This window comes from Haliaeetus albicilla, chromosome 17 (genome assembly GCF_947461875.1).
Source record: "Haliaeetus albicilla chromosome 17, bHalAlb1.1, whole genome shotgun sequence".
NCBI classification, from domain to species: Eukaryota; Metazoa; Chordata; class Aves; order Accipitriformes; family Accipitridae; genus Haliaeetus; species Haliaeetus albicilla.
Genome location: NC_091499.1, coordinates 30,777,365 through 30,803,835, shown reverse-complemented (window position 1 = coordinate 30,803,835; position 26,471 = coordinate 30,777,365). Strand labels below are relative to the sequence as shown.

The 26,471-nt window shown below is 39.4% G+C and overlaps 1 protein-coding gene across 3 annotated transcripts in view; it reads left to right on the top strand.

Annotated features, from left to right (window-relative positions):
• The window catches only part of MRPS5 (mitochondrial ribosomal protein S5), a 62,237-nt gene that overhangs the window by 17,997 nt on the left and 17,769 nt on the right, over nt 1-26,471 (top strand). For all 3 annotated transcript variants that reach the window (XM_069805216.1, XM_069805217.1, XM_069805218.1), the window contains exons 3-6: nt 3,537-3,662; nt 3,952-4,185; nt 8,929-8,963; nt 24,391-24,481. In XM_069805216.1, the coding sequence (XP_069661317.1) occupies nt 3,537-3,662; nt 3,952-4,185; nt 8,929-8,963; nt 24,391-24,481 (486 nt within the window). The remainder of the gene's footprint in view (nt 1-3,536; nt 3,663-3,951; nt 4,186-8,928; nt 8,964-24,390; nt 24,482-26,471) is intronic.

Sequence of the window (26,471 nt, the reverse complement as noted above, 5' to 3'; positions counted from 1 at the left end):
GAGTGAAGGCGCTGTTTTATATTCTTTGCTTCCCTAACATGGAAAGGAAGGAATTTTATCTACTTACATGGGGTGGCTCAGAAAATCTCGTTCTCTTCCCAGTTCTGTTACAGGAATTCCAGGCTAGGTTTTTTGTACAAGTGGTCTCTTGGCAATCTGATTGTAGATGTAAATCAGTTTGCTTCTTCGGGTGCATAAATAACATTTATTTAGCTAATTGATATCTTAGTTTTTCTATCATGAGGTGCTTCTGAGCAAGTTGGAGGTAGCCCTGCTTGAGCTAGAGGTTGGAGTCGGTGAAAACCTGTGGTCCCATCAAACCTAAATTATTTTATGTTTCTAAAGAAAAATAGAAACACACTTTCCTGAGGTGTATAGGCAAACAGCAAAAGGCAGTGTACACAAGTCAGGTCAAGGAAAATTCTGGTTACACAGTAGGAAAAAGTTTTTCATCGTGAGGGTGGTCTAACACTGGACCACGGTGATGGTCCAGAGAGGTTGTGGAATTTCTGTTACTAGAGGTATTCAAAATATGACTGAGCAAGTCTCTGGCCATCCTCACATAATCTTGAAGTTGAATTTAGCTTTGAGGTTGGCTCTGCTTTTGAGTGTGGGATTAGATCACGGACCCCCTGAAGTCCCTTATAATGTAGTTTTTTCTGTGGATCTGTGATTCTAGTGTATTTCACTCCTCGTACAGTATTGAAAATGGGGAGTTTCACCTTGAATTTCACTAAAATATACAAAGTGACACTAGAGTGGAAGCAACAATACATTTTCATAGCTTCAAATTTAGTGACTTAATAACTTGGCTCCAGTGACAAGGGTGGATTGAGTGTTTTGGGACTCATGTTTTAATTTTTTTTCTTTATTCTCAGTTAATTCTTTGAATAATTTTAAACATTGTTTCAGTGCCTTTTTCTTAGCTTGTTCTTTGTTTTATGCTGTCCATGTGCTGCTTTGTTTCCTAATAAAACCACATATAATCAGAAATAGTCTGTGGTTTTTGGCTAATTATATAGTCAAAATTGAAGCTTCAGGAAGCTATAGTTAATACAATGGAAACTAGTGGAAGATAAACCATCTACATGCTTAAGGCTAGAAATCATCATGAATTTTTCAGGCTGTCTTTGTATCTAGTTAAAGCTTAAGATCAAAGTCTCAGAAATTAAAGAGAGATACCTACCATCCTCAAGATTACTGTGCCTAGCAGGAGAAAAAGCCCTTCAGAAGTCCAGGTGGAGAACTTCCCACCATGACAGTGTAGTGTGCACAGGTAGAAAACGTTGTTCTGTGCTGCAGCACTGGGGCCTATACTGTCTCTTAGGTACATCTTCACTATGGTGAGTGATCCTTAAATATCTCCAGTGGTGCACTTGGGGAATTGAGTTAATGTTCAGTGCCACTTGAACTGTTGAAATACTGTGAACAGCTACATGTTGAATGTACAGCTGCAGAATTTTTACAGGAGATGCACAGTTGAAATGCTGCCCATAACCTGTCAGAAGAAAAGAAGTATTGCTTTTAGGGTAAAGAGTTCTGATGGCCACTTGGAAACAAGCTCAATGTGCAGAGTGTTTGTCTGTGTTCTCTAATTTCTCTAAATAATTTTTTTCCCTGAATTGGCATATTTGCCTTGCTCTTCAGTAATTGATTCTGGGCATCTGGTGATTGTGTAGTAGCCATGAAATTATAAAAAAGCCCCTTGTTTAGCATGGAAATTGTGAATGCAACCCAAAGTACCAAACTTAATACATAAAAATGTCTTCTTGGGACATCTTGTAGATTGATGTGATTTAAACACTGGTTCCTAAAAGATTTTTAATTGTAAATTTTAATTATTTCCCATAACGGAAATGTATGTAACTTACAAGGAAAGTGTTAGAGTGATTAATTCTCTGAGAACATCTGCAACATGCAGCTTAAACAAAGTACAGCACTTTAAATTTTACAGTGATAACAGCACCCTGGCATGTGACTGAGGATTCATTTAATGGTCTACTTCATCAGAACAAGCAGGTTTATGCATCAATCAGGTCTACCGAAAGGTGGCTGTTACTGGATGTGTAGCTTTACCAGAAGTTTGAGAGTTTTGAAAAGATTTCTGAACAGCATTTTAGTCATTGCTGGCTTCCATTTTACAAATGGAGGAAGCATCTGACCATATTTCTCTTTGGCTTTGGAGCCTCAATAATTGGTTTTGGTTAAATTGGTGAAGGAATGCCAAAATATTGTTGTGATCTATTACCAAAAATAACAGAAGTGTAGGTTAAAAGCCAATGCTTTTAAAAACCCATCAAGGATTTTTTAAAAATTAACTGCTACTGGGCACTTAGTGGTACCTCTGGAAATCCTGGATAGCTCCTGTCCCTCACCATAATTGTCAACATAGCAGAGCTTCCCCAGTTCCAATGCATTTGCCAGTCGGTGGGGCAGGATCTCTCACATGCATTAATCTAACAAGCATGAATTGCTGATGGGAAACTGCAGCAATTTGAGCATAGTTACTTTAATTCCTCTAGTTAAAAGTGTTTACTGACTTTTTTTGTCTATTTTAAATACACAAAATCAGTTTCTAATCAGAGAAGACGAGATTTAAACTGCCATAGTAACATTGCCCCTGGGTGAAGCATATAATAGCGTTAATCTGCAAATGTGACAATGGTGACGCTTGTGTATTCCATGGTGATAGCCTTCTTGTCTGGACTAACAGGATGAAATATTGTCTGTGGTGTCGTCTTCACATCATCAGTTTCATTTTGGTGTAGTTTGTTTTTATCTAAGTTACGAGGACATCCTGTATTTCCATCAGTTGGGCAAATAGCAGTTTGAAGTTAACTACTGAATACGTTCTTCCTAAGTTGTGCTCTCGTATGTTGGGTGAAACATCTTCATGCAGCGGGTGTCCTGTACACAGCCACTGAGGGAAGACGCCTGACCAAAGCCTGAGCTCTGTGATGAGGCTGTTTGAAGTGTCATACATTCCTTGCATTTATACAGGCAGTAAGGGGCACCTTGTGATTTGTTAGAACATGAGAACAGCAGCAGATTTACGTTGTTGGTTAACTTCTTGTGTTTAGCCTGCTTTAAAAAGCCACAAACCCTTGGATATTTTGGGAACTGATTCAAGTTGAGTGTCATTGATATTTGTCCTTGGATAAATGCTTACAGGTATTGCTGCTCTGAGTTACTAATGAATGATTTTCTTCTAATGACCTGGGAATTAATACCTTACTGGTTACTGGTTAGGAATGTTTGCCTTTAAATCGATTTTGAAAATCCTTTTAAAAACCATGCACCTGGCTGTGTGCCTGGCTGATTGCAATCATCAGGAGTAGAGGCACTTCTCTGCACCAGGTACATATACATGTAGCAGGAAATCACTCACTTAGCAAGGCAGTAATCCTGCAGTTTCAATCCCAGCAAAGATCAAGCAAGGGTTAACATTTTAAGTTGGGTTGTTTGGGTTTTTTTCAGCTTCAGTTTCCAGTATAAGCTGTACTTGCACATTACTTATGAAAGCTTTTTTATTTCAGTGACAGCTGATGAGCTATGGAAAGGAGCTTTGGCAGAGACTGGTGTGGGAGTAAAGAAGGGAAGAGGAAAGAGAAGGAAGAAAAAGCTAAGGAAGAATCTCAATAGAGGCCAGGAGATTGGTGAAGGTACATTCACAAATAAGGGGCTGAAGACATGTCTTGACCTTTCTGTGCATAGTGTTTCTTGATTTAATGAACTGACAAATTGCTGTTTGGTGTCAGAACTGCTTGAGATATTTTTGTCTTTTAAAAAAAATCCTGATTGTTTAATGTTATTCTTTGTTTTTAAATATAAATTCTGTATTATAAAACACACTTGAGATGTGAGAACCTTCCATTTTATTGCATTGTTCCAGTGTGCAGAGTTTTGGTCCCAATTTGGCATAAACCATTATTTTTCTGTGTTATTTTTAAGGACGTTCTGGTTTCCTCTGGCCTGGTCTTAATGCTCCTCTGACACAAAGTGGGAGAGTCCAGGCAGTTACCCAACGAAGACAAGAAGAACGAGAGAGAATTCAGTCTGAAATTGTTCAGCGGAGAGATACATGGGAGAAGAAAAGAAAAATAAAAATTAAGAGAGAGGGAGGATGGAGTGGAAAGTGTTGGGGAGGTGTCATTCTGGATCCTCCTGACCCAGGTCCTAATGGAGGTAAGAAGACTGATGATCTGTCTTAATCTTACTTTGCCTTTCTGATAAGGGGCTCAGAGAAAGTGAGATCCAGATTTTTCCTGTGATTAAAAATCGATTTTGTACTCTTACATGCCCATACATGAAGCAAGGCGGCTAAATCAAAGAACAAGTCATGTTAACACAAGTGAAATTTGTTAAATTACTGCTTATTTTAATATAGCTGTTAGACTACTGTATTATGTTATAGACTGTATGATGTTACACTGTATTACAGGGTACTGTATTATGTTGTCGACTATTATAGGAGTCCTGAAGTATGGAAATATTTTTCTGTGTTCAACATCAGTTGTCTTGAGTATGAAACACAGCCTCTTTCTTTTTATAGTTTCTTAAAGGATCCTGTGGGATAAATCAGGCGCTTTTTTCTAGTTCAAATAATGAAATATGGTTAAAGATTATGTAGTTTGAATGTTTTCTAGCACTGTTGTTTCAGGCTTGTTGCAGTCATTCTAAGTGTTAAGCTTGTTCATATTTTCAGAGATCTCTTTGTCCAGGAATATGTTCTCCCAGTGCAAGCTTGGATCTTGGAACATATATTGCCGCAAGTCAACGTAAATGGGAAATTATGTGCATGGAATAACAATTATATTGTTGTCTGATCTTCTTGCAGTCACCTTTGCTCCCCAGTCTGTCTGGTGCTTTGTTTATTAATTTCTTTCTGTCTGTGAATATTTTCTGGTTACATTCTATTGGATGTTAATTAAAAATTCAGACATGCATTGAACGAAGCCATAAGGTAGTGAGAGCATTGTCTTTCCTGTGTGATCTAATGCCTTTGTCTGTGTAGATTGAAGTTATGCTGGCATTTTTGTAGCTTTCCGCTTTATAAATTCATGCGGTTGTTGCTATCTACCACTTCTCTGTTACCTTCCCAGGTTTTCCATTCCTGTAGCTGGTATAGATGATTTTGTGGCTTCTGCTGCTGTAGTGTCTGATATGTATTGTTTCCCTCAGATTGACCTTGTGAATTTAAGAAGAGCTTGCCTGCCAATCTCTTTGAGTATTTTTTTAGTTGTCTTCAATTTTAAGAGCAATTCATTCGGTTTTAGTATCAGCATATTACTGTAGTATACAAATTAAAGATTTTCTATATTTACTTCCCTGTGTTTCATTTTATTACCCTGAAAGCAAATATTCCATGGAAGACAGTGACGTGACAATGAACTTGGCAGACTGTCACTGAATCTTACAACTGAAAAATGGAAGATTTGAGAAATTAATGAATTGTTCCAAATTCCCCTTAAGTCAGTGTTGGAATATAGAGAAAGTCAAGAACGCTTCATGGTTCTAGTGTCATACTTTGAACACAAGACTATGTTGGTTTTAAATTCAAATGTATTTTAAAGTAGTTTATTCCACTAAAAGAAGTGGCAGCTGTTGCAAATGACATTTATACATGTATGAATTTTACCTTCCAGTGTTTTCCTTGATTTTGCTTTTGGCTGATACTATTGATGTTGATTACTTGCATTAAAGTTGGCTGTGTGAACGCTGTAGTAGTCAGGTCAAGTTCTGCCAAAAAGAGGAAAGGTTACTACAATCAAAATAGGAAAATGAAACTGTCAGCTTGTATTATAAATGTGCTTGAGAAAAAGCAGTTTCTGATTAGTATACACTAAGTTCCTTCTAATCTGTTAAAAACTGCAGGGATTTTCAGGTCCCCATAGTTCTTTCAGCATCTTTTTGTTGAGAGAATTAATGATTTTGCAGGGGTACTGGGACATTGGCTGTGTGCAAAGCACTGGCAAGGTGGTAGGAGGAATAAACCCGAAACCACCAAACCCAATGAATCCTTTTGTCCTGAGGCTACAGCGTGGCTGGATTCCCTGGTGTCTAAGCAAGAATGAGTTCTGATTGAGATTTGGCCGTTCAGCCCTTCCCAGTATTCTGGTATTAGATCCTTTAGGAACAAATGGAGGTTGAGCATATGCTGCAGCTTCCTTTCAGCAGCATTCATATTTTCCAATGAAAACAGGTCCAGGAAGTTTCTAGAAACCTCAGTGTAGTTAGCCTTCAACATCTTGCTAATTTTGTTGAAATTGGTCAAGAAGTTTAAAATAAATAAATAAATAAAATGGGAACCTACTGTGATGGTATATACTTCATTCTTTCAGGGGGATCTTCTTCACTAGACCTTTACTTATTGTGCTAGCTATGAGTAGAGAAGGAACAGGTTTTTTCAGTTGGGAATAAAATTATTTTTCTTCCAAGTTTATAATGTTTCTTTGCAACTGAAGAGGCTTCTGAGAAGGAACAGGGTGCCTGTTGGCATTCATATCCTCTACTGTGAGCTAGAAGTCTGCATCTTGTAGACTAACTAATCTGTAAATTGTGCTGAAATGATGTTTATAATCATCTTGGAGGTTATGTGTAAATGATAAAGCAATGTTTGGTGAAGGAATGAGTCCCCAGTTCTTCCCCATTAAACTGTTTTCAGCTTTTCTCAAGAACCTCACTGTAACTACACCAAATAAAATAAGTATTAAATGCTTTAATTAACACTGGTCTTCTACATTATACTGAAATGCTCTTGTTCATGAGATAAATTGGAAAAGCAGGAGGTTGGAAGGATCTTTTATCTATTCTGCTTCTTATACCAAGACATTGCATTTTACTCCATTGTCAATTGTTTTCAAAGTCAGTAGTGTTTGTTTGGGTTTTTTTCCACAACCAAGCTGATAATAGGATACTCCTTGTGGAAATTGTATCTGTATTAAAATATAGAGCAATTATAAGTATGCTGTCAATGGCATAAAGGGAAACAAATGTATTTGCCATTTATATTCAGGCGTTTGTGTGGTCATCAGGTTTTGAAACAGAAACTCAAAGAAAATGGGATCTTTTTAGCACTATCCGCGATTTGCAGCGTTTTTGACTGGTGCTATAAAAGGGATTTTGAGAAATGCTGGTGGGGCTGCTGAAAGCCAAGCCTAAGGGATTTGCTTGCTGCCTTTTCTTACAGTGTGTCAGGGTTGAAGGCCTATGGATAAGATCTGGCTGGGCTGCCGTTTGCATGGTTTTGTGCCCTCTCGTTTGTCTTACCGTCTTTGGAGGCAGTACATGTAGATACCCATGTCGTGCCCAGAGCTCTCCATTATTCTTGCTCTTTCCTCCCCCACAATGTTGTAAGACATTTCAAAAACATCTTACTGCTTTGAAGTCCTTTCTAATGACAGAGCAGAAACTTACTTTCTGTGCAGTGAAAAGAGTATGTTCACCACGTAGAGCTGAATAGGTAATATTCACCTGAACAGAGCTCTGTATTCAATGTTTCATTACCACTGTGATGAAGCGACTCGAACACAGATGTGACGTAGAAATGATCTTTATTTTACAATGCAAAACTCCTTAACTGTTACTAGACAAAATAATTGATGCTGTAATTGTCTTTGATTGCAAAGACTGTTTTTCAGGCAGAATTTGAAATTGAAAGAGAAAAAAAAAAAAAGTCTGGCTATGTGATTCTTGATTAATTGAAGTGCTATGTATTGTTTTGTTTTATCCTTCCCCTCTCCTTTCTGGAATTTCACAGAAATATGTATCAAGAAATACTTCTTTGAATACTTTCTTTGAATCCCCATTGATTTTCTGATAAAAGTTTCAGAATATTCTGAACAATATTGGATAATAGTTTGGTCACAATGGCAGTGACCCATTTGGTGATTTACCTTTTTGTTTTTTCAACCATTTACAGCCTTTGCTCAGTGTATATGAAATTTGGGGTTCATTTACAGTTTTAGAGCAGTATTTAGGAAAGAAGGCAGTTTTTACTGCCAGCCAGTGAAAACCCAAAATATTCCGTTCTCATAACATGCTGTGGATAGTTATTTTTCATAGTGTTTTTGCAGTTGGAAAGAATTAGGAAGAATATCAGATATAATTTAACAAAAATGCTTCAGTGTAAGTGGTGAGTTGCAGTTATTTCCAAAAGAAAGTTTCAGATTTAATTTGGAGAGGATGTATAGCTTAGCTTGTGATCAAAATATTCAACAGATTCTGAGGATGTCTTGGTTCTTCTGTCAGCTTTGTTTTCTGTGTGATGTTCAAACAAAGCAGTTTAAATTTGTATGTCTTGCTTTACCATTTTTAAAAATGATTATTTTTCTTCATTTGTGCTACTCTGGTTATTTAGGTTGGACAGTCTTTGGAGACTGCATCTTACTTCCCTGTGTGTATTGTACTTAAAAAAGATGAGATAGTGATTGCAGTTGGAGGTTGGGGTCCCTAATAGAGCACAACAAATGTATTTAACAGTTGTCATGTCTTAATTGTAACAGGAGCTGTATTGTAATTATAACAACTAGTATTACACTTTCTGGGAAGTTATTTTAACTGCATTTTTTATTTAAGCTAGTTTTCTTCATGTAAGTTGATTTTACTGAAGAAATGAAAAAAACCCAATGCTTTATAAATAAGAGCTTTATGCTGTTTTTTCACTGACCTTATTCTAAAAGAGATTGAATGAATGGAGTCAAGTAAAAAAACATATTTGAGGCATTTTTTAAAGGAAGCAACTAATAAAGCTCACTTTAGATATGTTTGTTCAAATTATTCTTACCTTTTCTCCTTACTGCTGAGATTTTATTCATAAATTGCAGTTACATAAAAATTGTATCCTTTTCAAATTATACCACCTACAGGGACCTGTGTTGATAGGTAGGTAATACAAGGAAAGGTAACATCCTGTTTTTCTCCCAACAGAAACTTACCAAGATTTTGAAACAAGAGTCATTGAGGTAAGCATTACAAATCTTTTCAAGGACTTTAAATAATTACCACTATTTTATATTGAGCTTGCAATTATTTAACCAGGCTTTGCTAAGTCAGTCTTATAGGAATTACTCTGGTATTCTGTTTCAACTGCATGACATAATCTGTCATTCTTTTCATTGGGGCTATCTTCTTTGTTGAGCAAATAATATCCAATTCAGAGGTGGTTTTGAGTAACTCTGAAATGGCAAATGCCTACAGATAAAGCTTTGATAGTTCACATAGAGCCATAGTAGGGAACCTAGTGAGGTGTTAGGGTTATTTCTCAGACAAAACTAGAAATTGGAAGCTGTATAACTCTGCTTGTAAAATAATTAATTAATTAAAGAGGGGGAGCAGTGGCACAGGGCAGAGAGCGAGTGGAATGAAGATCCCATTTTGTGTGCCTCTCTAGTAATAAAATACTCACTTGTCCTAGATGTCTTAAACTACGATATTTGTATCTTCTGGGAAAAATATTCTGACAAGATTTCCCATTCATGGTTTTATATCCACTTTGTTATTGTGCTTATTGACAGAGTAAGGATGATGGGTATGACTGGACTAATGCAAGTCTTGTTTCCATCCTCCTTTCTAAACAGATTATATTGTATCATCTCACTTTAAAAATATCAATCAAAACTAGTAACTGACAGAAGATGTCTATGTTCTGGTATTTTCCTTGTCTCTGGTTTTTAGTAAATAAGATCTAATACATGGTGTAAATGCTGATATCTTTATTTGTAAGTAGTAAGGTTGTTTTCCACGTGCTTATCTTGCTAACTTAATCCTGGCTGGACATCATAGAATTATTCTCTGTACTCTGGAACTACTTGACTGGCTGACTAGGGCTTCTTAATGGAAGCATGGAATATTTTAAAGAATAGCATATGTGCTGAAATGCATTCTACATGCCTTAGGTATTTAATGAAATCAGTGAATCACCTTAGAATAATTTTGTTGTGGTAAGTTAAGAAGCTACAGAGATTTAAAAATATTTAATCTCTTACATTTCATGACGTTGACACCTTCTTCAAACATACAGTAACTTTCCAATGTGTAACTGGTTGTATGCAATTCCTTGGTTGGTGTGAAGTGATATTAGCTGACTACTAAATCCATGTCACTCAAGATATTTGCTGACTGACAGCAAAACTTCAAGCTAAAGGGTAAAGGCCTTAATGCTACCAAACAAAGTTCTTTAGTGACCCAAATTCTTCATGACTTCAGCAGAAACACCACTCAGAATGTGGTCAGAGAAGATACCTATTTCAAATATGATTAAAGGTGGATTTTGCTTTGAAAACAGGGTAATCCATCAGTAATAATTTTTCACTGGTGAAATGCAAAGTGTTGGTAATGCAGATATGTGGACCCATGTTACTTCTCAATGGAAGAGCCATTACTGAAGAAGGCAACTTGCAACTCATTCCAGAGCAGACCGTTAACAGTTAGTGCTACACACACCCACACTATCGCAAGATATTTTATGCTTCCCATTTATCTTATTATTTTTCTTTCATTTCAAATACATTAGTTGCTATGGAAACCATAGAACTGGTATAAGCATTGTTGGGGGGAATCATGACTTCAGAAGGAAATTGATTTCTTGTGACTCATTTGCTCCCAGTCCAGAAGCAGATGACGTACAGCATCCAGAAAGGGAGCAGCTCTGGAAGTGAGAACGACTATTTGCTCTCTATTCTTGCATGTTCCCTTCCCTTCTATTTGCGTTGTAATTTTAGTGAGATGTGTGGTAGCAGTTGCCAAATCATTTCCAACTCAAGAGTCCAGAAGTTTCTTTTTTAGACAACTAAAATCTCAAATTTATTTATTTATTTCAAGGCCTAATGTGTTAAAAGGACTTGATATTTACTAAAACGATTACTCCGTTAAAAAGCAAAACCCTCTACGGTGCGGCAAATTGACCATTTCCAGCTGGGGGCATCAGCAAGCCCCCAGATAAGATTTTGCCAAGTCTTTCTTGTTCATAAGTCCTGATCTTACTGGTGAAGGAGAAGGGGCTGGGAGAAATTCAGTGTTACTCGCAGCGCTTCACGCCGGGGTGAGGTCTTAGAGCCACGTTCAGCCCCTTGTACCCTGAAGCCCACCTCGGCAGTCAGCGGAGCCCCCCAGAGCAGGAGACTCTGCCGGAGGCTCTTCAGGTCGGCTGCAGGGTGGAGAAAGGCGTCCTCGCGGAGCGTTCTGAGCGGGCTCGTGAGCTCGTGCTGCCCTTCTGGAAACACCTACGGTAAGGTGACTTCCTTCGCGTAATTCGGCATCCAAAGTGGGATAGTCTGAGCCTCCGGTAACTGCCACTGAACTCTCACAGACCAAATGAATTCCTAAGGACTGTTTGTCAAAATTTGGACTGTGCTTTGATAAATGAAATTAAACCTTGTCACGCAAGTACTCTGGCGCATGAATCAACCCTGTACTATTCTCAGTGTATGTGACGAGAGAAGAGGAATGCTTTCCTCCCTGGCAGCAGCTGGGAGTAGTCTGTAACCTAGTCCGTCTCTCCTGCCCTCCCTCCAGCAGTTGAACTGTTCTCTTTCTGTATTGGATGCCTTTGAAAACAGTGCTCTCCTGCTGGAACTTCCAAAGGGCTCTAGCAAATGTCCTGCCCGAGTTAAAAATCTATTTCCTTCCTTCTCCTCATTTCTAGAGTCCCCTCTCCCCCTAAATGTAATGAATCCTCCCATCACTGAGCTCATGTTTCTTCCCCATGTTCTGTTTGCCCTGAAACAGCATTATGGAGACATTGTCTCAGACGTCTGCTACTCGGCAGTGCTCTTCCATGGTGATGATGAAGGTGCTGAGCAAAAGTGCTTTCCAATGTCTGCTGCTCAGAGTGATGATAACATCCTTGCAAATGAAAAATAGTTTCTTTTTCAGTTTTTTTTGTCAGTCGTCTTTAAACTTCTTTTGTAGACCTTTCTTTGCCTTGCTGCCTGAGTCATTTTTTTCCCCGAATTGTCCTCTTTTTTTTTAATTTTTTTTATTTTTAATTCTTTAGTGTTCTAGCACTTACAGTAAGATGAGTATTTGTAGAGTCCCTTCTGTTATCTTGACGAAACTATTTTATTCTTTGGATATGATCACTGTTTATTTTAAAACTAAATTGCTGTTTAAGATCAACTTTGACTTTTCAGAGTCTTCAGCAGAATGTATGAAGTGGTACTGGTATGCACAAGAACAAATTAAATTAAAGTTAGTTTAATGAGGGATATCTTTTCCATTAATGAGTGTATTCAGTCTAAATTTTAAGATAACATTTATCAAAGGATCTGACCTTCACTGGCAGTTCGTATTTAATGCTCTCATTTAATGTCATGTATATCTAAACAGACATGAATATAAACCTATACAAATGGGTTTGGTATCAAGATTTTTTCTCTTTTCTTGGGCATCTCTAATATATCCTTGTCAGATTTGCTTAGAAATGATAGAAAATAAAATGAGTAGCAAACTTGCACTTAATGTCACAGGTGGTTTGTTGCAATAATAAATGGGTTGCATGTTTTTATACCTTCTTGCATATCCTGGTGTGCATATGTCTGGACTTTCCAAAAACAGCTTTTAAAGGATGGTATTATTGGAAAAAAAGCTGGTGATCATCTGATCATATGTAAGTGGATCATCTGATCTGTTTACGTACCAAATTCCCATTTAATAGTATTTTAGGGATTATACTGAGAATGATAAATGGAACAAAAATTAACATCTACTTGAGCATTAATGAGATGTCCTGAATTGCACTGTACACTTTTTATGCATTCCTATTTTAACACGCAAAATTAATCTTTTATTCTCAGGTTTAAAACCACAAACCGCACACGTGTGTGGTTTCATTTGAGGTGCTGAAGAATCAGAAAAGCCTTCTCTATTTTTGTTGATTTCTCTTGGATCGGGAGTAGCTGTACATGCAGTAGATTGTTGTGGTGGGTTTTGGAAAACCCACACAATTTGTTGAAGCTCCTTTAAGTAAATAAGTTTTTGGAGTGGACTGGGCACTCTGGGCTCTGGCTCTGATATAGCAGAGACCATTTGGACCACTTAACCTTTATCTGTGTCTGTGTTGGAACGCAACTTGTAACAGTTGAGTTGCATGAGCACCGCTCATAGAAGAAGTGATTTTTCTTAATGAGCCCTGCAGTTGGCAGTGCTTTCAGTTAATTGAAAGGGCACACTGCAGAAAAGTGGCTGTTTTGTTACTCTGACGTGTCACAACTGACTGTCAGTGTGGATACTACAGTAGGTATTTACTAAAATTGGCCATTCTTTGCTGGCATAATTATTTACAGTCAAATTCATTAGATTAAACAACAACATAAGTTGCTATGCAGTGCTTCTATGTGCTATAGAAATCTGTTTCAGTGCTTTATTATATCTGAATAATAAAAAAGCTTTTAGAAGCAGGCTGTGATATGAGATTGCCACAGATGCGAACTGAGAAAGAGCAGTGTTTTTTCAGAAAAATAGCAGCAGCGGCAAAAGCTTCTATATTCAAAGCCAGCAGTGAGCCCAAGATAATTGAGTCCTGTAATTTTCTGATGACAAGTATGAGTTTTGAAATAAACAGATCTTTTTAGCATTCTTATTTTAAATAGATGGCATACGTGTTGCTATTTCTGTATGTCTTTTCCATTATCTTTTTTTCTTCACAACAGTACAGGAGATTAAAATAATGTTTGCTGGGAAATTGTACTTTGCAGCAAGAAATTGAAAGCCATTTTTAAAGGACTGTCTTATGAACAAAGATACGAAAGCCCCTCTCTGTTGTGATTATGGCACTAGAAAGGCTGTGCTCTCTTGCTAAAAGAGAGAAATTGCTTATTAAAGTGTTTTTCTTATAATGTAGAAACAGAACAGCTAACTTGATTTTTCCCTGCTTGTAGAATAGAGTACAGACAAGGTCAGATTTTCATGTAAACTTGAGCTAAAGTTGTCATAGAGAAAAAGCTAACTCGAGTGAGTGTTAAGGGATAGCCCCAGGGACTGCATAACGGTTTTGTTTCTGGCTTTCCTATAGACTATTGTGTTAGAGTAGGTGACTTGGGTTACCTGTTTCTTTCCCTGCCAACCTGAAGGCACGTTTCCTGTTTTGCTCATGTATTTCACATAAGAAGAATTTCTGTGAATAGACCTGGTGGTAGTATTTATTGTTGTTTAACATAATGTAATAATAGTGGTAATTAAAATTTACAGCTGTAGCTGACATATGCCAATTCTTATTTTAACTGGAAGGTTTCATTTCGTGTATCATCTATCCCGAGATTAATTTTTCTTCTATTTTTGTCCAGAATCAACATGGTAACGTAGTAAAAAAAGTAGTCTACATGATATCCTTTGTTATGATAGTATTTGCCTTGTAGTGCAATCAAAATTAGAAAGTGAGACCTAGTAATTGGTAAGGCCTGAAAGTACATAACATGAGGTTAGTGGCCCTTTGAATCTTTCACAAAGGGGACCTTTCTAAGGGAGAATATAAAGTTACAAATAATGCCCTTTGCAAAAGACAGATCTCAGTTTTTTTGTCCAATACTGAAGTTGCTTGTTGCAAGTTGTGAAAACTGTGCCTTTTGATCACTTACTGTTATGTTCATGCTTTTTTATTTTTGTTACCTGTTTCTAATAAAGACAACTTTACTTGAAGAATTTTGTGCAAGCATGGCCCCACTGTAACTGGGTCAGTGCAACCATTCCAGTTCCCTTTTTTAGCCAGATGGTTAGGATATGGTACTGTCATTTTTAAACAAAAAAAATGTTGACGTGTGTTTAAGTGTTAAATTACAGAAAGGTATAGACTTGCTAAAGAAGTTCAGGTCAGGCAATATGCTCAATTTGTGCAGAGAAATGGTACAAAAAGCAGCAACATAAAGACACTGATACTATCCTTAAAGCAAAAGCTGCTTTCTGCAGGTATAAGTACACTGGTGCTTTTGTTCATATACAGAGCTGCTTATGTCATGAGCTGGGTACTGGGATGTTGGTATTATCTTTTTTGGTCCTTAAAATACAAAATAGTTTTGTAGCTATTTTAGTTTAGGGTTACCTCTTATTCTTTCTTATGTTGTAGGTAAAACTGTATGTGGACCTTTTTCTTTTGGGCGTTTGTGTGGGTTTTGTTTGTTTGGTCTTACTTTCTAAGAGTGTGGGAAGGAGGGGAAAGAGAGAGGACAAAAAAGATCTTTTTTAACACTTGCAGAGTAAAAATAACTAACTGGTTCTTCCTTAGATAGAGTCAGTCAAAGTAAATTGCATTGAGTGGATAATTGAGTGCATATTCTGAAAAGCATACAGATGATATTTTTCCAGAATCAAGTTAGTGATGAACTCTACAGAAAGCCTTTGGGAAGAAATACAGTAAATGAAGCCAGATTCTAGGCTGTCGCCTAAATCTTCTCTCTCTTTTTTTCCATGTTACCTCCAGGAGTATTCTTTACAGACTTTATTCTTAGTTGAATTGACCTGAGATTGGGTATGCTTCACAGAGTTGTATCATAGCATTGGCAGTTCATATCTGAGTCCTGAAGTGCCAAGACTTCATGCAAAACCTGTAATTTCTTAAAGCTGGCTTTTAGTCAAGTGAGTTTGGTCATTTGCTTATTCTTCCTCTGTTTTCTTCAGACATTCAGCTGGATTCAAGCATGCTTGTTTTGATTGAGACCTGTTTTGATGCAGCATTTACCTCAGCTCTTGTATGGCACTTTTGAGCAGCAAGACTGAAGAGAGCAATCGGGGGAAAAAAAGCAGTTTTCTCCTCAGGGTCTGCACAACCCGCATCTGGTGCGGGTTGCTGCCCATGTGCAAAGTAGTGTTAGGTGTGCTTGTCATGGTCCATTTGGATCACTCAAATTTATGGGGCAACATACTCTGTATGTTAAACTTTATTTTATGAGCTTACTAGGAAGGAGAACAAGCAAACACACCAAACAAGCACTCAGTCCCCTTTGTACTGACTAATCTAACATGTGAATTCACTAGTTCATCACTTAATTCATGAGGTTTCTAACTCAAAAGTTCTTTAATTCATGACTCATAACTTGAAACTTGTAACTTGCATCTGTGAGCAAAATAGTTGCCAAGCCAACAGTAAGAGTGCTCATCCTTCCTCCTCTGTCACGGTGCGGGCATCCCCTGTGTCACACTGGGCAGCATGAATGCTTCAGTAGTCCGACTGCTGTCGGATCCACTTCAAAATCTTTTCAGGTAAGCTGAAATATTTATACCTTCCAACTTGGGAGTTTGGTGTCTACCAGTGCCATGAGTTAGGGGTTTCTGAACAAACTGCCAGACAATCAGTATGCAAGCGAGATGGCTGCAGGGGACAGTAAGCTGCAGGTGGCAGCGGCTGCATAAGGACCTTTAGCCCTTCCTGGCCACCGTGACCTGCCTACACGTTGCTCTCACTTCAACCTGACGGAGCTGCTGCCAGCATATATCAGGCCTTAGCAGGAGCGGGGTGTTAGCCAAAATCTGAGCAGGAGTAGAGTGAAGAGTCACTATTCCTAGCTGGCAGAGATTAGCAGAAGTTTGTGTTCTTGCAGTTGAATGTCACCTGTACTTATTTAATCATCTGAATCCAGCCCATGGCAAATATCAGTGGGGCAGTAGAGAAGATTGGTTGAGTGGGGACTCTCATTCTGTTCTGGGACTCTTCAGGGATGGTGACGCTAGGAACCACTAGGCTTTCTTTACCAAGCCCTGGAGAATTGACTTGCCTTAAGAACAGTAGCTTTATGTTGGCATGTGGAAAGCAGGGGTAAAGTCAGAAAAACAAAGATTTGTTGCGTCAAAATGTTATGAAGGACCTTGTCTTAAGTATTTCTAAATGTATTGTCGCAAAAGTGCATGCAACTGTAGGGAATATGAACACAGAAGAGAGTTATAACTGTATCACTCTATAGTCATTTGTTCTGCATCCACTAAAAAACAAATTGTCTCAGTGCAGCAGGGAGTTGTTAATAGAATATAAGGCCATAGTTTCAGCTTTCAACAAAGTAGCAAAAAACGCAGGAGTACCTGTTTGTTTTAAGACCACAGAAATAATCTTGGTAGACTCGCTACTTGTGACAAAAAGAATATTCCTTAATATCCAGTCTAAAACCTTCATTTCTTTTTATAAGTCACTGGAAATTGTTTTCTAGCTGTTGTTTTTGCAAAGAGCGCAATAAAACAGGCATGTGAAAAGGAAATGCTGCATGAAATTACAGTGTCTGAGATCCATTGTTTGACATTCTTGACTGAAAAATTATATGGTATACAGGATACTCTCTGAGTAATAATTGACTTCAAATGAGATGTTGGCTCAGAAGTACTTTTAGGGGTATTGGAGCTCTAGATTTTGCTTTTAGAACTACAGGGAAGTTTTCTGTTCCCTGGGTGATACTGACAGTGTCTTTAGACTGACAATGAAAATTTCAGACAGTTTTTAAGATAGCACCTGAAGCAACTTGTCACAGGAAAGAATGAGCAGTCAGAGCTGTGCACTAGAATTTATTTCTGATATTCTTGGAGTTCTCAAGAGTTTTGGCCTGTCTTTGAAGTAGAGTTTAGGGATGCTACCTTCAACTGGTTCTGTTGATTAAATAATTAAATCTTTTTATCTCTTTTACCTGTCAGCCTGCATGGGTGAAATAATTGGCATTTGGAACATTCAGAAGCTTCTAAGTGAATTATAATTCTGCATGATTATGGATCATCCTTTGAAAAGGAAACAAAGCCATTTCAGATATAGTGTGGCTTTGAGCATGCATTATTGTGCGGTTAATCCAAAGGTTCTGTACTCAGATGTAAGCTGTAGTATGAAGCCACATTTAGACACGTGCAGTGTCAGTAGGGCATTTGAGCTAGGTTATTTTTCCTAGTGAGTTATAAAAGAGAGTTTTTCACACATGTGACAGGGGAAAACTATCAGCACTAAACACAGTTTAGTCAGTAGTTTCTCTGCAGATTGGGCTCATTACTAATTTGGAGGAGAACTGCACTTGGGGTTTGTCCCAGAGCTGTGATCAGTCAGCCTATATGAAAAACACTTCAATTATCTGGTCAAAAACTTTGATTTGTTTTGCTGAGTGAGGGGTGGAGTCCAGATTATTTTCTATCCTGCAGCTTCTCCACTTACGGTGTCCTTGGGGGATGGATGCGCCGTGAACAGGACGGCTGGTTCTAATCTTCCTGCTTCTCAGAGGTCATAGCTACAGAATCAGATTCTTCGAGAGAGGAGTACTTGATTTATTCTACCGATGACCAAAATGGAGACAGTATTGGCTGTTAGTTTATGTGATAAAAGGTCTGTCTGCCCACACACAAAGGAGCACAGAGGCAATAGCAGGTAGAGGAACCCACATAGCACCCTGCCGGCACTCCTCCCAGGACCATCACAGGAGAGCCCTAACAGCATCCGTGGCTCATCTGCACAGACCAGAGGAGCACAGAGGCAGGCAAGGGAACCAAAATTACAGACTCAGAGAAACAGATGCCCTGTTTGGCTCCTCCCGGGGCTATACAGGAGTAGCTTCAGCCCTGTGGTCCAGGGTTGACATCTATCAAGATGAGGCTCTCCAGAGCACCCCACAGACTGAGGGGGGTTACTGCCAGGGGTTTGGGGACACATTATAGAATGCAAGGGAAGAGCATTTCACTATTACACAAGACTTACAGGAGGTCTAGGGCAGGAACCAAAGGGAGAGTAAGGGAGGGATCTAGGTGATTTGGGGGAGGAACAAGTGTGGGGAAAACAGAGGGATAAGGGGATAGAAAGGGTGGCTCTCATGTAAGCAGGGCTGGTCAGTATGCTTGTCTTGGCATGACCTGTGTCTGATCAGTGCAGTGTGTCCTGACTTCTTATTAAACTCAATTTCTAACTATTTTCTTGGGCTAGGGACTCTTGTTTGCTGTGTGCACATGTGTGTATGGGGGTCTAAGTGCCAGCAACTGGAGTATATATATTTCCCACTAATGAACCTTCATCCTGATCAGCCAGAGAGAGGAACAGGATGAGGTTATTAGTGCTGTTTGTGTTTGTGTGAGTGCTGTTCATTTCTGTTTGTGTTGATCTGCAGGGCTTGCTGTGTATATATGCATATATGTGTTGTATAGGTGTGTTTATGTCTGTACCCACTGGGATTGCATTCCCATCTTTCTGTAAGGGTACATGGATGGAGAGAGCATCTCCTTCTTTAAGGGTGCATGGTTAAGGACCTTTTCAATGTAAAACAGGGATAATAAGGAAGAAGCCATAAAAGAGAACATACAGAGATGTAAACCTGACTGACAAACTGTAAGGCACGCAGTAATGAGAATCAAACCAGGTCAGCCACGCTAGTTGCTAAGGGTTTGTGAAGAAATGTGAGGATATTTATTTAATTAAGATTACCTGATAGAGGTCCAGTGGGATACTGAGAAAAAGGGGGAAGCTGTAAGAAAAATATACAGAGACACAAACCTGACAGACAGGCATAATGCAGGCAAAGAAAAGAAACAAACCTTGTCAGTGGCATTCATTGTTGGGCTATCAAAAAGCTGCAGGCAAAGCAGTACTTCGCAGCTGATAAGGACGCAAAGCTCAGGGTCTGGGATGGTGGAGTGGTGTCATTGGAACTGTGCAAACTGGTGATGGAATGTGCAGGTGAGGGGGTTGGGGAGGAACAGAGGAAGAAGAGGCAGAAAGGAGGAGAGTAACAGGGGCTGGCTGCGTTTAAGATGGGGCCAGTTAGTATGCTTGTCTGAGCCCTGCGCCTGATCACCACAGTCTATCTTCTAATTAAATCCTTTCATAATTATCTCTCTGTCTAATCTCACTCTGCCGCATGTGTGTGAGAGGTCTGCAGGGACTAAGTGCAAGGACTTCTTCTTGGGGGGTCTGGCGTGAGTGGACACTGGGCCAGCAACTGGAGTTGGACGGGGGGTGCAGGTGCCCCGTGGCCTGTGGTGTCAGCTACTAGAACAAGTGAGGGTCCTAGCATCGGTATTTGGAGGGGCCATAGCTCTCTGGATCGAGGGAAGGTCCTACGGAATTTGAGCCTGGAGTGCCGGGTACATGATGGGACCAGTGGGAGCGAAACTGGTCCCAGCAACTGCAGTCAGGCTGGGGGTGTGGGCATCCCGACTTGTGTTGTCGGCAGCTGGAGCGAATGGGGCCTCAGTGCAAGCTGCTCAAGGAGGTGAGGGTCTTTGCCACCAGCCACTGGTGCAGGAACGGTGTGTGTCCTGAAAATCAGCTACTGGGGGGGACCAGGGTGAGTGAAGCAAGTCAGGGGCTCAGCGCTGGTGCCTGGGGCAGGACGGCAGGTCACAGCCCGTCTGCCTGGTGCCAGCTGCTGTGGAGGGAGCAGGGAGGTGAGGGTCTGTGTCTTCCCCAAACCTGATGTTTGTTAGGGGTTTTTTTGGGGGAGCAGGGCGGATGCAATCTACTACCAAACTTCAAGCTCTACTAGCCGGTGAGTAGGAAGCCTGAGGTCCAGGCACGGCATCAGGCAAGCAGAGGACCGGTTGCTTGTATTCAGGGGGACCTGCGAATGCAGAGTGCCTGTGTGACGAGTGTGTGAGCACTGCGTGTTTGCTGGTGAGGACCAAGCTGGACCAGCCGGCAAGTAGAATGTCTGTGAAGTGGGTAAGAGGGCCTGGGCAGTGGTATCAGATGGATATAGAGGGGCCATGCTGGCTCTCGGGGGATCTGCAAATGTCCATGTGCTCGTGAATCGAGAGAATGGTGTGTATGTGCCTGCACTAGTGAACTTCAGTCTCTACCTGCTGAAGAGGAGGAAGGGTCATGGCTGTCTCTGCTTAGGTTTTATGCAAGTCCTATATGTAGGTGCTGTTTCAGGCAGTGCCTTGTCTGTGACAGACAGTAACCGGACATGTCAGTGTCCTGCATGTGCATCTCTGGGATATATACTCAGCTTTGCTACTTTTTGAACCTGCTGGAGTGGGCTCCAGTGGCCAGGCAGGACAAAGTCCCAGGCCTGGAGCTGCGGGAGGTGGTGTCCGCTCCTGACATCCCTTAACACCTTCCTACTTGTTGGACCTGGGAGCATGGCACTATGGCAGCCTCGCCTCCATTGGGCTACTGAATTCGTCTCTCCCTAACACTTACGTTAAACATCAGTATGGACTGATAAATCCACTAGGTAGCTGTTCCTTGAGAGGGTTGCATCTTAGTAATCATAGCAGAAGACAGACTAATGTGCCTTCTCCTGAAGCACTGCCCTTGCCACTGCCCACCATTTGCACACTTTTAGGGAAACCGTATGACACCCTTGTCATCTGTCAGCAATACTAGTTCTGCCCTCCAGCTAGCTTGTGCAATTTCTGATTTTCAGGTACGGTAGGTTTAAGTTACAACTGGGAGATGTTCTGTCACTGTGGTACAAATCTGCTCTGCCCTTGGTGCTTTTCACAGAGAAGAGAAGGCTGATATGGACATGATCTAGCTAACATGGGCTTGATTTTTGTTTACAAGTTTATTACTCAATTCTTTGGGGTAACTGGCTTCCCAAGCCTTTTAGCTATGTCCCTGAGCCCCTCTAGGCTCACTTGCATGGAAGTGCTTTTCTTTCAGCACTGCACCCTGCTCTCATTTTATCTCGTCTCACCCTGTACCTTAGAGAAGTATTGGGACCAGAGGTCCGTATGCCACGGGGGGATCAGCCTGTGCAGACACTCTCCTCTGCGTAACAGCAACAAAAGAATAGCAGTGTGGCCTAGAGGTGGCAGGTTCCTAAAAATCATGTCTAGAATATGATTTCTAGAAAGGAGGACTGGCCAAGGGCAGTCAGTTTGGCCTGTCATTCATTCTGCTTTTACAAGAGCAAAACCTCTAGGGAAGTGTGCGTTGGGTGTTCACCTTTTTCTAACAGAGTGCAACAGCTGATGAGTACTTGAAATCACAGTAACCTTTAGCAGCCTGTCTCTGACCGTAGCCTATGTCCACACTTTCAGTTCTGCCTTTGAAACTGTTGCTTGCCATTTCTCCTCTTAATAAATGTTTGAGGTGGTTTCATTTTGTATTTGAGAGGTGTGGTTCTTCCCTCAGCTCTTAAAGTTGAATTTGCATTATCACCACTGGACAGTGGATACAGGGAGACAGTCAATTTGAGGTACGCTGTGGTTAAGTTTGAGCATGCGTCTGTTCTCAAATTTTAAAAATTGGCTTTAAATCTGGCTTGAGTGGCAATCTAGTAAATGGGGGTAATTGTGTCTTAGTTTCAGTCGCTTTTCAGAGGTCGTGCTGTTTTAAAAGTGGCATGTTGTTCATTCTGTATTTATTCATTCCAGTGCAGTTTAGTGGTAGGCTTTCAGCTGCATGCTTTATTTCCAAGGGGGACGGGAAGCGTAGTGAGCACGCTCCAGAAGAACACTGCTTGCTTTGACGTCAGGAGGCACGGGGCTGTGGTGGGGAGAATGTAAGGACACTGTTGTTCCAGCAGGCATGGCTGCCTGTGTACATTATCAAGCTTGAAAGGGCCTTCACAGCGTTTCAGGAGAGATGCAGTAGCACTGATTGTGATGGGTGACTGAACACATTTTCCTTCAGAGCTGCTCAGAAACAGCTGACAAGTGCAGTTTTCGGAAGGCTTCTGGAGAAGCTCATTGCATGTGTCTTTATTGCCACCTTCTGGAAAGGGAGAAGAATAATTCTTGAGTAGATTTCTGCAAACATCACATCCTTTGTTTTTGACAACACACATGCCAACTTTTTCTTTTTTTGTACAAATAATTATTCAGATTCGCAATGAAAGACAAAAGTATGTGTAAAGCAAGAATAGTATGCTCTTGATGCTCCTGGGGAGATCACTCTACTTCACTCTCTTTCATCATTATTTTGCATTTTCTGTAAATAGCCTATTTCCATAGGCACTTTCATCTTAGGGGGCTTGGTTTTTTAGCTTGTTCTTGTAAGCAGTAAGATTGCAGGAAGAAAAATAGCTCGGAATAAGCAATTAGCAAAGCCGATATTTCTTCAAAGTGCTCTCTAGAATATATGTGTATCTTGAATTTAACAGCATCTTTATTTTAGTGAAAGCGAGGTGGAATTTTTCAGAAGCACTCATTCCTAATCTGTACCTAGTGATGTCAGTAGAATTTTCAGGGGTTTGCTTTCTTTTTTTTTTTTTTTTTGGTGTGTGAATTTCAGTAAGAATGTTTAAGCCATGAGCAAGTATTTTATAATTATCTACTTTTAGATGTATAATACTACAACCAGACTACCTAACTGCAGAATTACATGTAGGGAAGAAAAGGGGGGAGCACTGCTTAATTCATGTATTAACAATGTGTGTTTAATTTAACTGTTGTTATAATTTACGGAAATAATATTGAGGCTTCAAGAAAGTAGACCCTGATGCATTTGGGAGGAAGGGGAGCGATGAATCATGAATTAAATTGTATCTTTTGACTGGTGATTCTGAGACACAGATATTAACACAGTCAAGAAATATCCATTATGTTCTTTTATATGTGTATATATACTATATATTGTATTATATTTTTATGCTTTATATATAGCTTATGTATTATATACAGTATATAAACTAGATATAAAAATATATGTCTATATTTAAATAAACATATATTTTTGGACGAAGGATGGACAAAGGATCTCAGATTATATATTAGACCATTTAAGGTGGGAGGCTATAAAGCAGTGACTTGCCTATAGTCACATAGAGGAGTCTGTAGCAGAGGCAGAAGCAAATTTATATTTCCAGAATGCTAACCATAAGTCCACCTGTCTCCCCAGTTGTTGTTGTGTCCTTCCACTCCAAACTAAATAGCTTTCTTGCTGCTCTGCTTGAATTTCTTGAAGAGTTTCTGTAAACATTTATAGTTCCAGGAATGAAATTGCATTTTTTTTTATTCCTCTCTCTTAAATGAAGTCATCTTTTTAGCAGCTGTCATCTCAGTAATGAGACTGCCTTCTGCAGTCTGCAAGTAGATTTAAATCGTAAGTTTTAACCCATGTAAAGCGACAACATGCCTTCAGCAATTCCTAAAAGTGCTTCTAAAATATGTTAAAATGTGAGGGGGGCAGTGAGATATTAATGTCACTTTCAATTTTTTTCCATGTTTTTTCATCACGATTGAAAATGCACATGAAGGTAGCATCATTAGAGCATTATCTGTTGTGCAGCTAAACACAACAGAAGGGATATTTTATGAAACTCTACTGAGGTAACTTCTTCTGTGTCTGAGTATAGATTTTTAGCAGCCTTTGTGTATTTAATGCCTTGAAGCCAGTGTACCACTGCAAATGATACCCATTAACAAAGAGTATATGTTGTAAGGTTTCATCACAGACCTCTCATTCCTTTTTGGTAAACTGACGCTCTTTAAAAAAAACCAACCCCCAAAAAAACCCAGTTGTACTGTGCCATAACAAGATGCTTTGTGGTTTTTTTTCTCCAGGTGAAAAATGTGTTTAGTATGAATGCAAAGGAAGGCAGAAAAAAATCAATACGTGCCTTAGTGGCTGTTGGAAATGGTAAAGGGGCTGCAGGTATGTTCATTTACTATATGTAAAAGATGCCAAATTAATCATTGTTTTTAACAGGTCTCCAAGGGGCATGGTGATTTAAAGGGACTTTTTATACTTAAAAAAAAAAGAAAGAAAATTTACCCTTTTTTCCACTGGGCAATATTGAAATACTTGTAAGAATTTTGAGTTTAAAAGTAAGCTTTATAATCAAATTATGTATGTATTTGTTTGGACACTTTGTTTCATATAAAAAAAGAAATTGGGAAAAGTAGTAACATGTGATTAGGTTTGGAGCATATGTTATCCAGGAGTAAAAACATTTTTTATTTAATTCTAGAGTGATAAGAACTAACCAGTGGTAGATCCTACCAGAAGGGATGATCTATGCTTTCCTGTATGCACTGTTTCTTTTTATTGTAGATACTGTTTATGTTTAAAAAAACCCAAAGCCTGAAAGTATTCAGCCACATATATCTGCATTTGTTTCACCTAGCTTTAGACACCTAGCTGCAGAGTGTAGCTGTTTACTCTCAAGACAAAGAAAAGCATCAGGCACTTGCAAAAGGTGCCTGGAATTGCAGGTGGGCTGACATGCCCCAGGAACTGTTCATCCCCTTGTGCTGCTGGTGGAATAAAACTCAGCTGAGTTTGCTCTTCACAGAGGTGCCTGTGATGGACTAAAATGAATCTGGGCCTCCATGGTTAGTAGAGCAGATAGAGTCATAAGGAAGTAGGAGTCAGTAGATGTGGATTTGTCTTTCTGGTTTTGAAAATCACTTTCATGTTGTTGGCGTTCTTGGGGTTTTATTTTCAGTTGCTCTAACAGCAGTGACCACTTTGCAGCAAAGGGCAGCATGACTGGTTGTGTGTTTTCCTGGGTTATCGTCTAGCTAGTGTTAGTATTTCTAGGTAGAATTAGTATAAATCTGGCTGATTTTTTTTTCTTCTCTGTAAGTCTCAGGGTAGTCCATTGGTAGTATTACTGCTTTTAGTTAAAAAGGGCTTGTTTACTGGTAGTCTCAGCAAGCATCTTGATTCAGAAATTCTTTATGAATCTGTCAAATCAGAAGACCCTGAATTTCCTTCTAATTCAGCCTCTGGAAGCTTTCTTATTTTATTGAAGTTAATCGTAAAAAAAAAATCCACTTTATGGGCTTCCTACAAATACTATATTTACACTTTTAGGGAAAAATAGAATACTCGGGGGCCCTTTGAGTCTGGTCTCATAGTAACTTCAGTGATCTGTGGCTCGACCCATTTATAGGCTTTCTCCATTATGACTCTTTATAATGTTCTCTTCAGCAAACAATTTGAAGTTTAACCATAGAAATGCTGTCTGTGGCATAAAGTAAATAGGACAAATAAAACTAACGTAAGATCATGAAGGCTCTTACAATACGAGCTGTGAAAAGAGACCTTTTTCCTTTTCTTTCTCAGCAGAGACTGGAGAAAGAATACTGGTCAGAGGCATTCCATTCAGTTCTGATTTCCTTGTAACGGAACTCTAAGCACAATTACAGGGTAGTGATGACCAACCTATCTCTAGAAGCAATCAAACCATCTCAGTGCAGCATCTAACTTGGATTAACTAACTCTGTATCCCAGCATAAAGGAACTATGCAGCCACCCTGTACAGCAATGAGCTTCTTGCATGTTTCCAGTTCCGTTATTGAGGAAATAGTGTTTATCTTTCACTCAGTTTTCAAATACCAGGAGTTAAAGACTTTTTTTGTTGCAGGATAAGTTTTATTTAAGAAGTACTCTTGAATGTGCTAAGTTTTTCTCCATAAGGAGATAGTTTTCATGCATTCTCTTGTGCATACAAACCAGTGTAAATTAAAATTCCTGTTAGACCTCAAATGGACTTAGAGATAAGACAGCTGTGCAGAATTAAAAGAAGAATCAGCTAAAAAATTAGAGAATGAATAGCTGTGAAGTAAACAATCCAAATAATATAATCCAAATAATAGAGAATTCCTACCTCTATCAGGAGGCAGGAATATAGCATGTA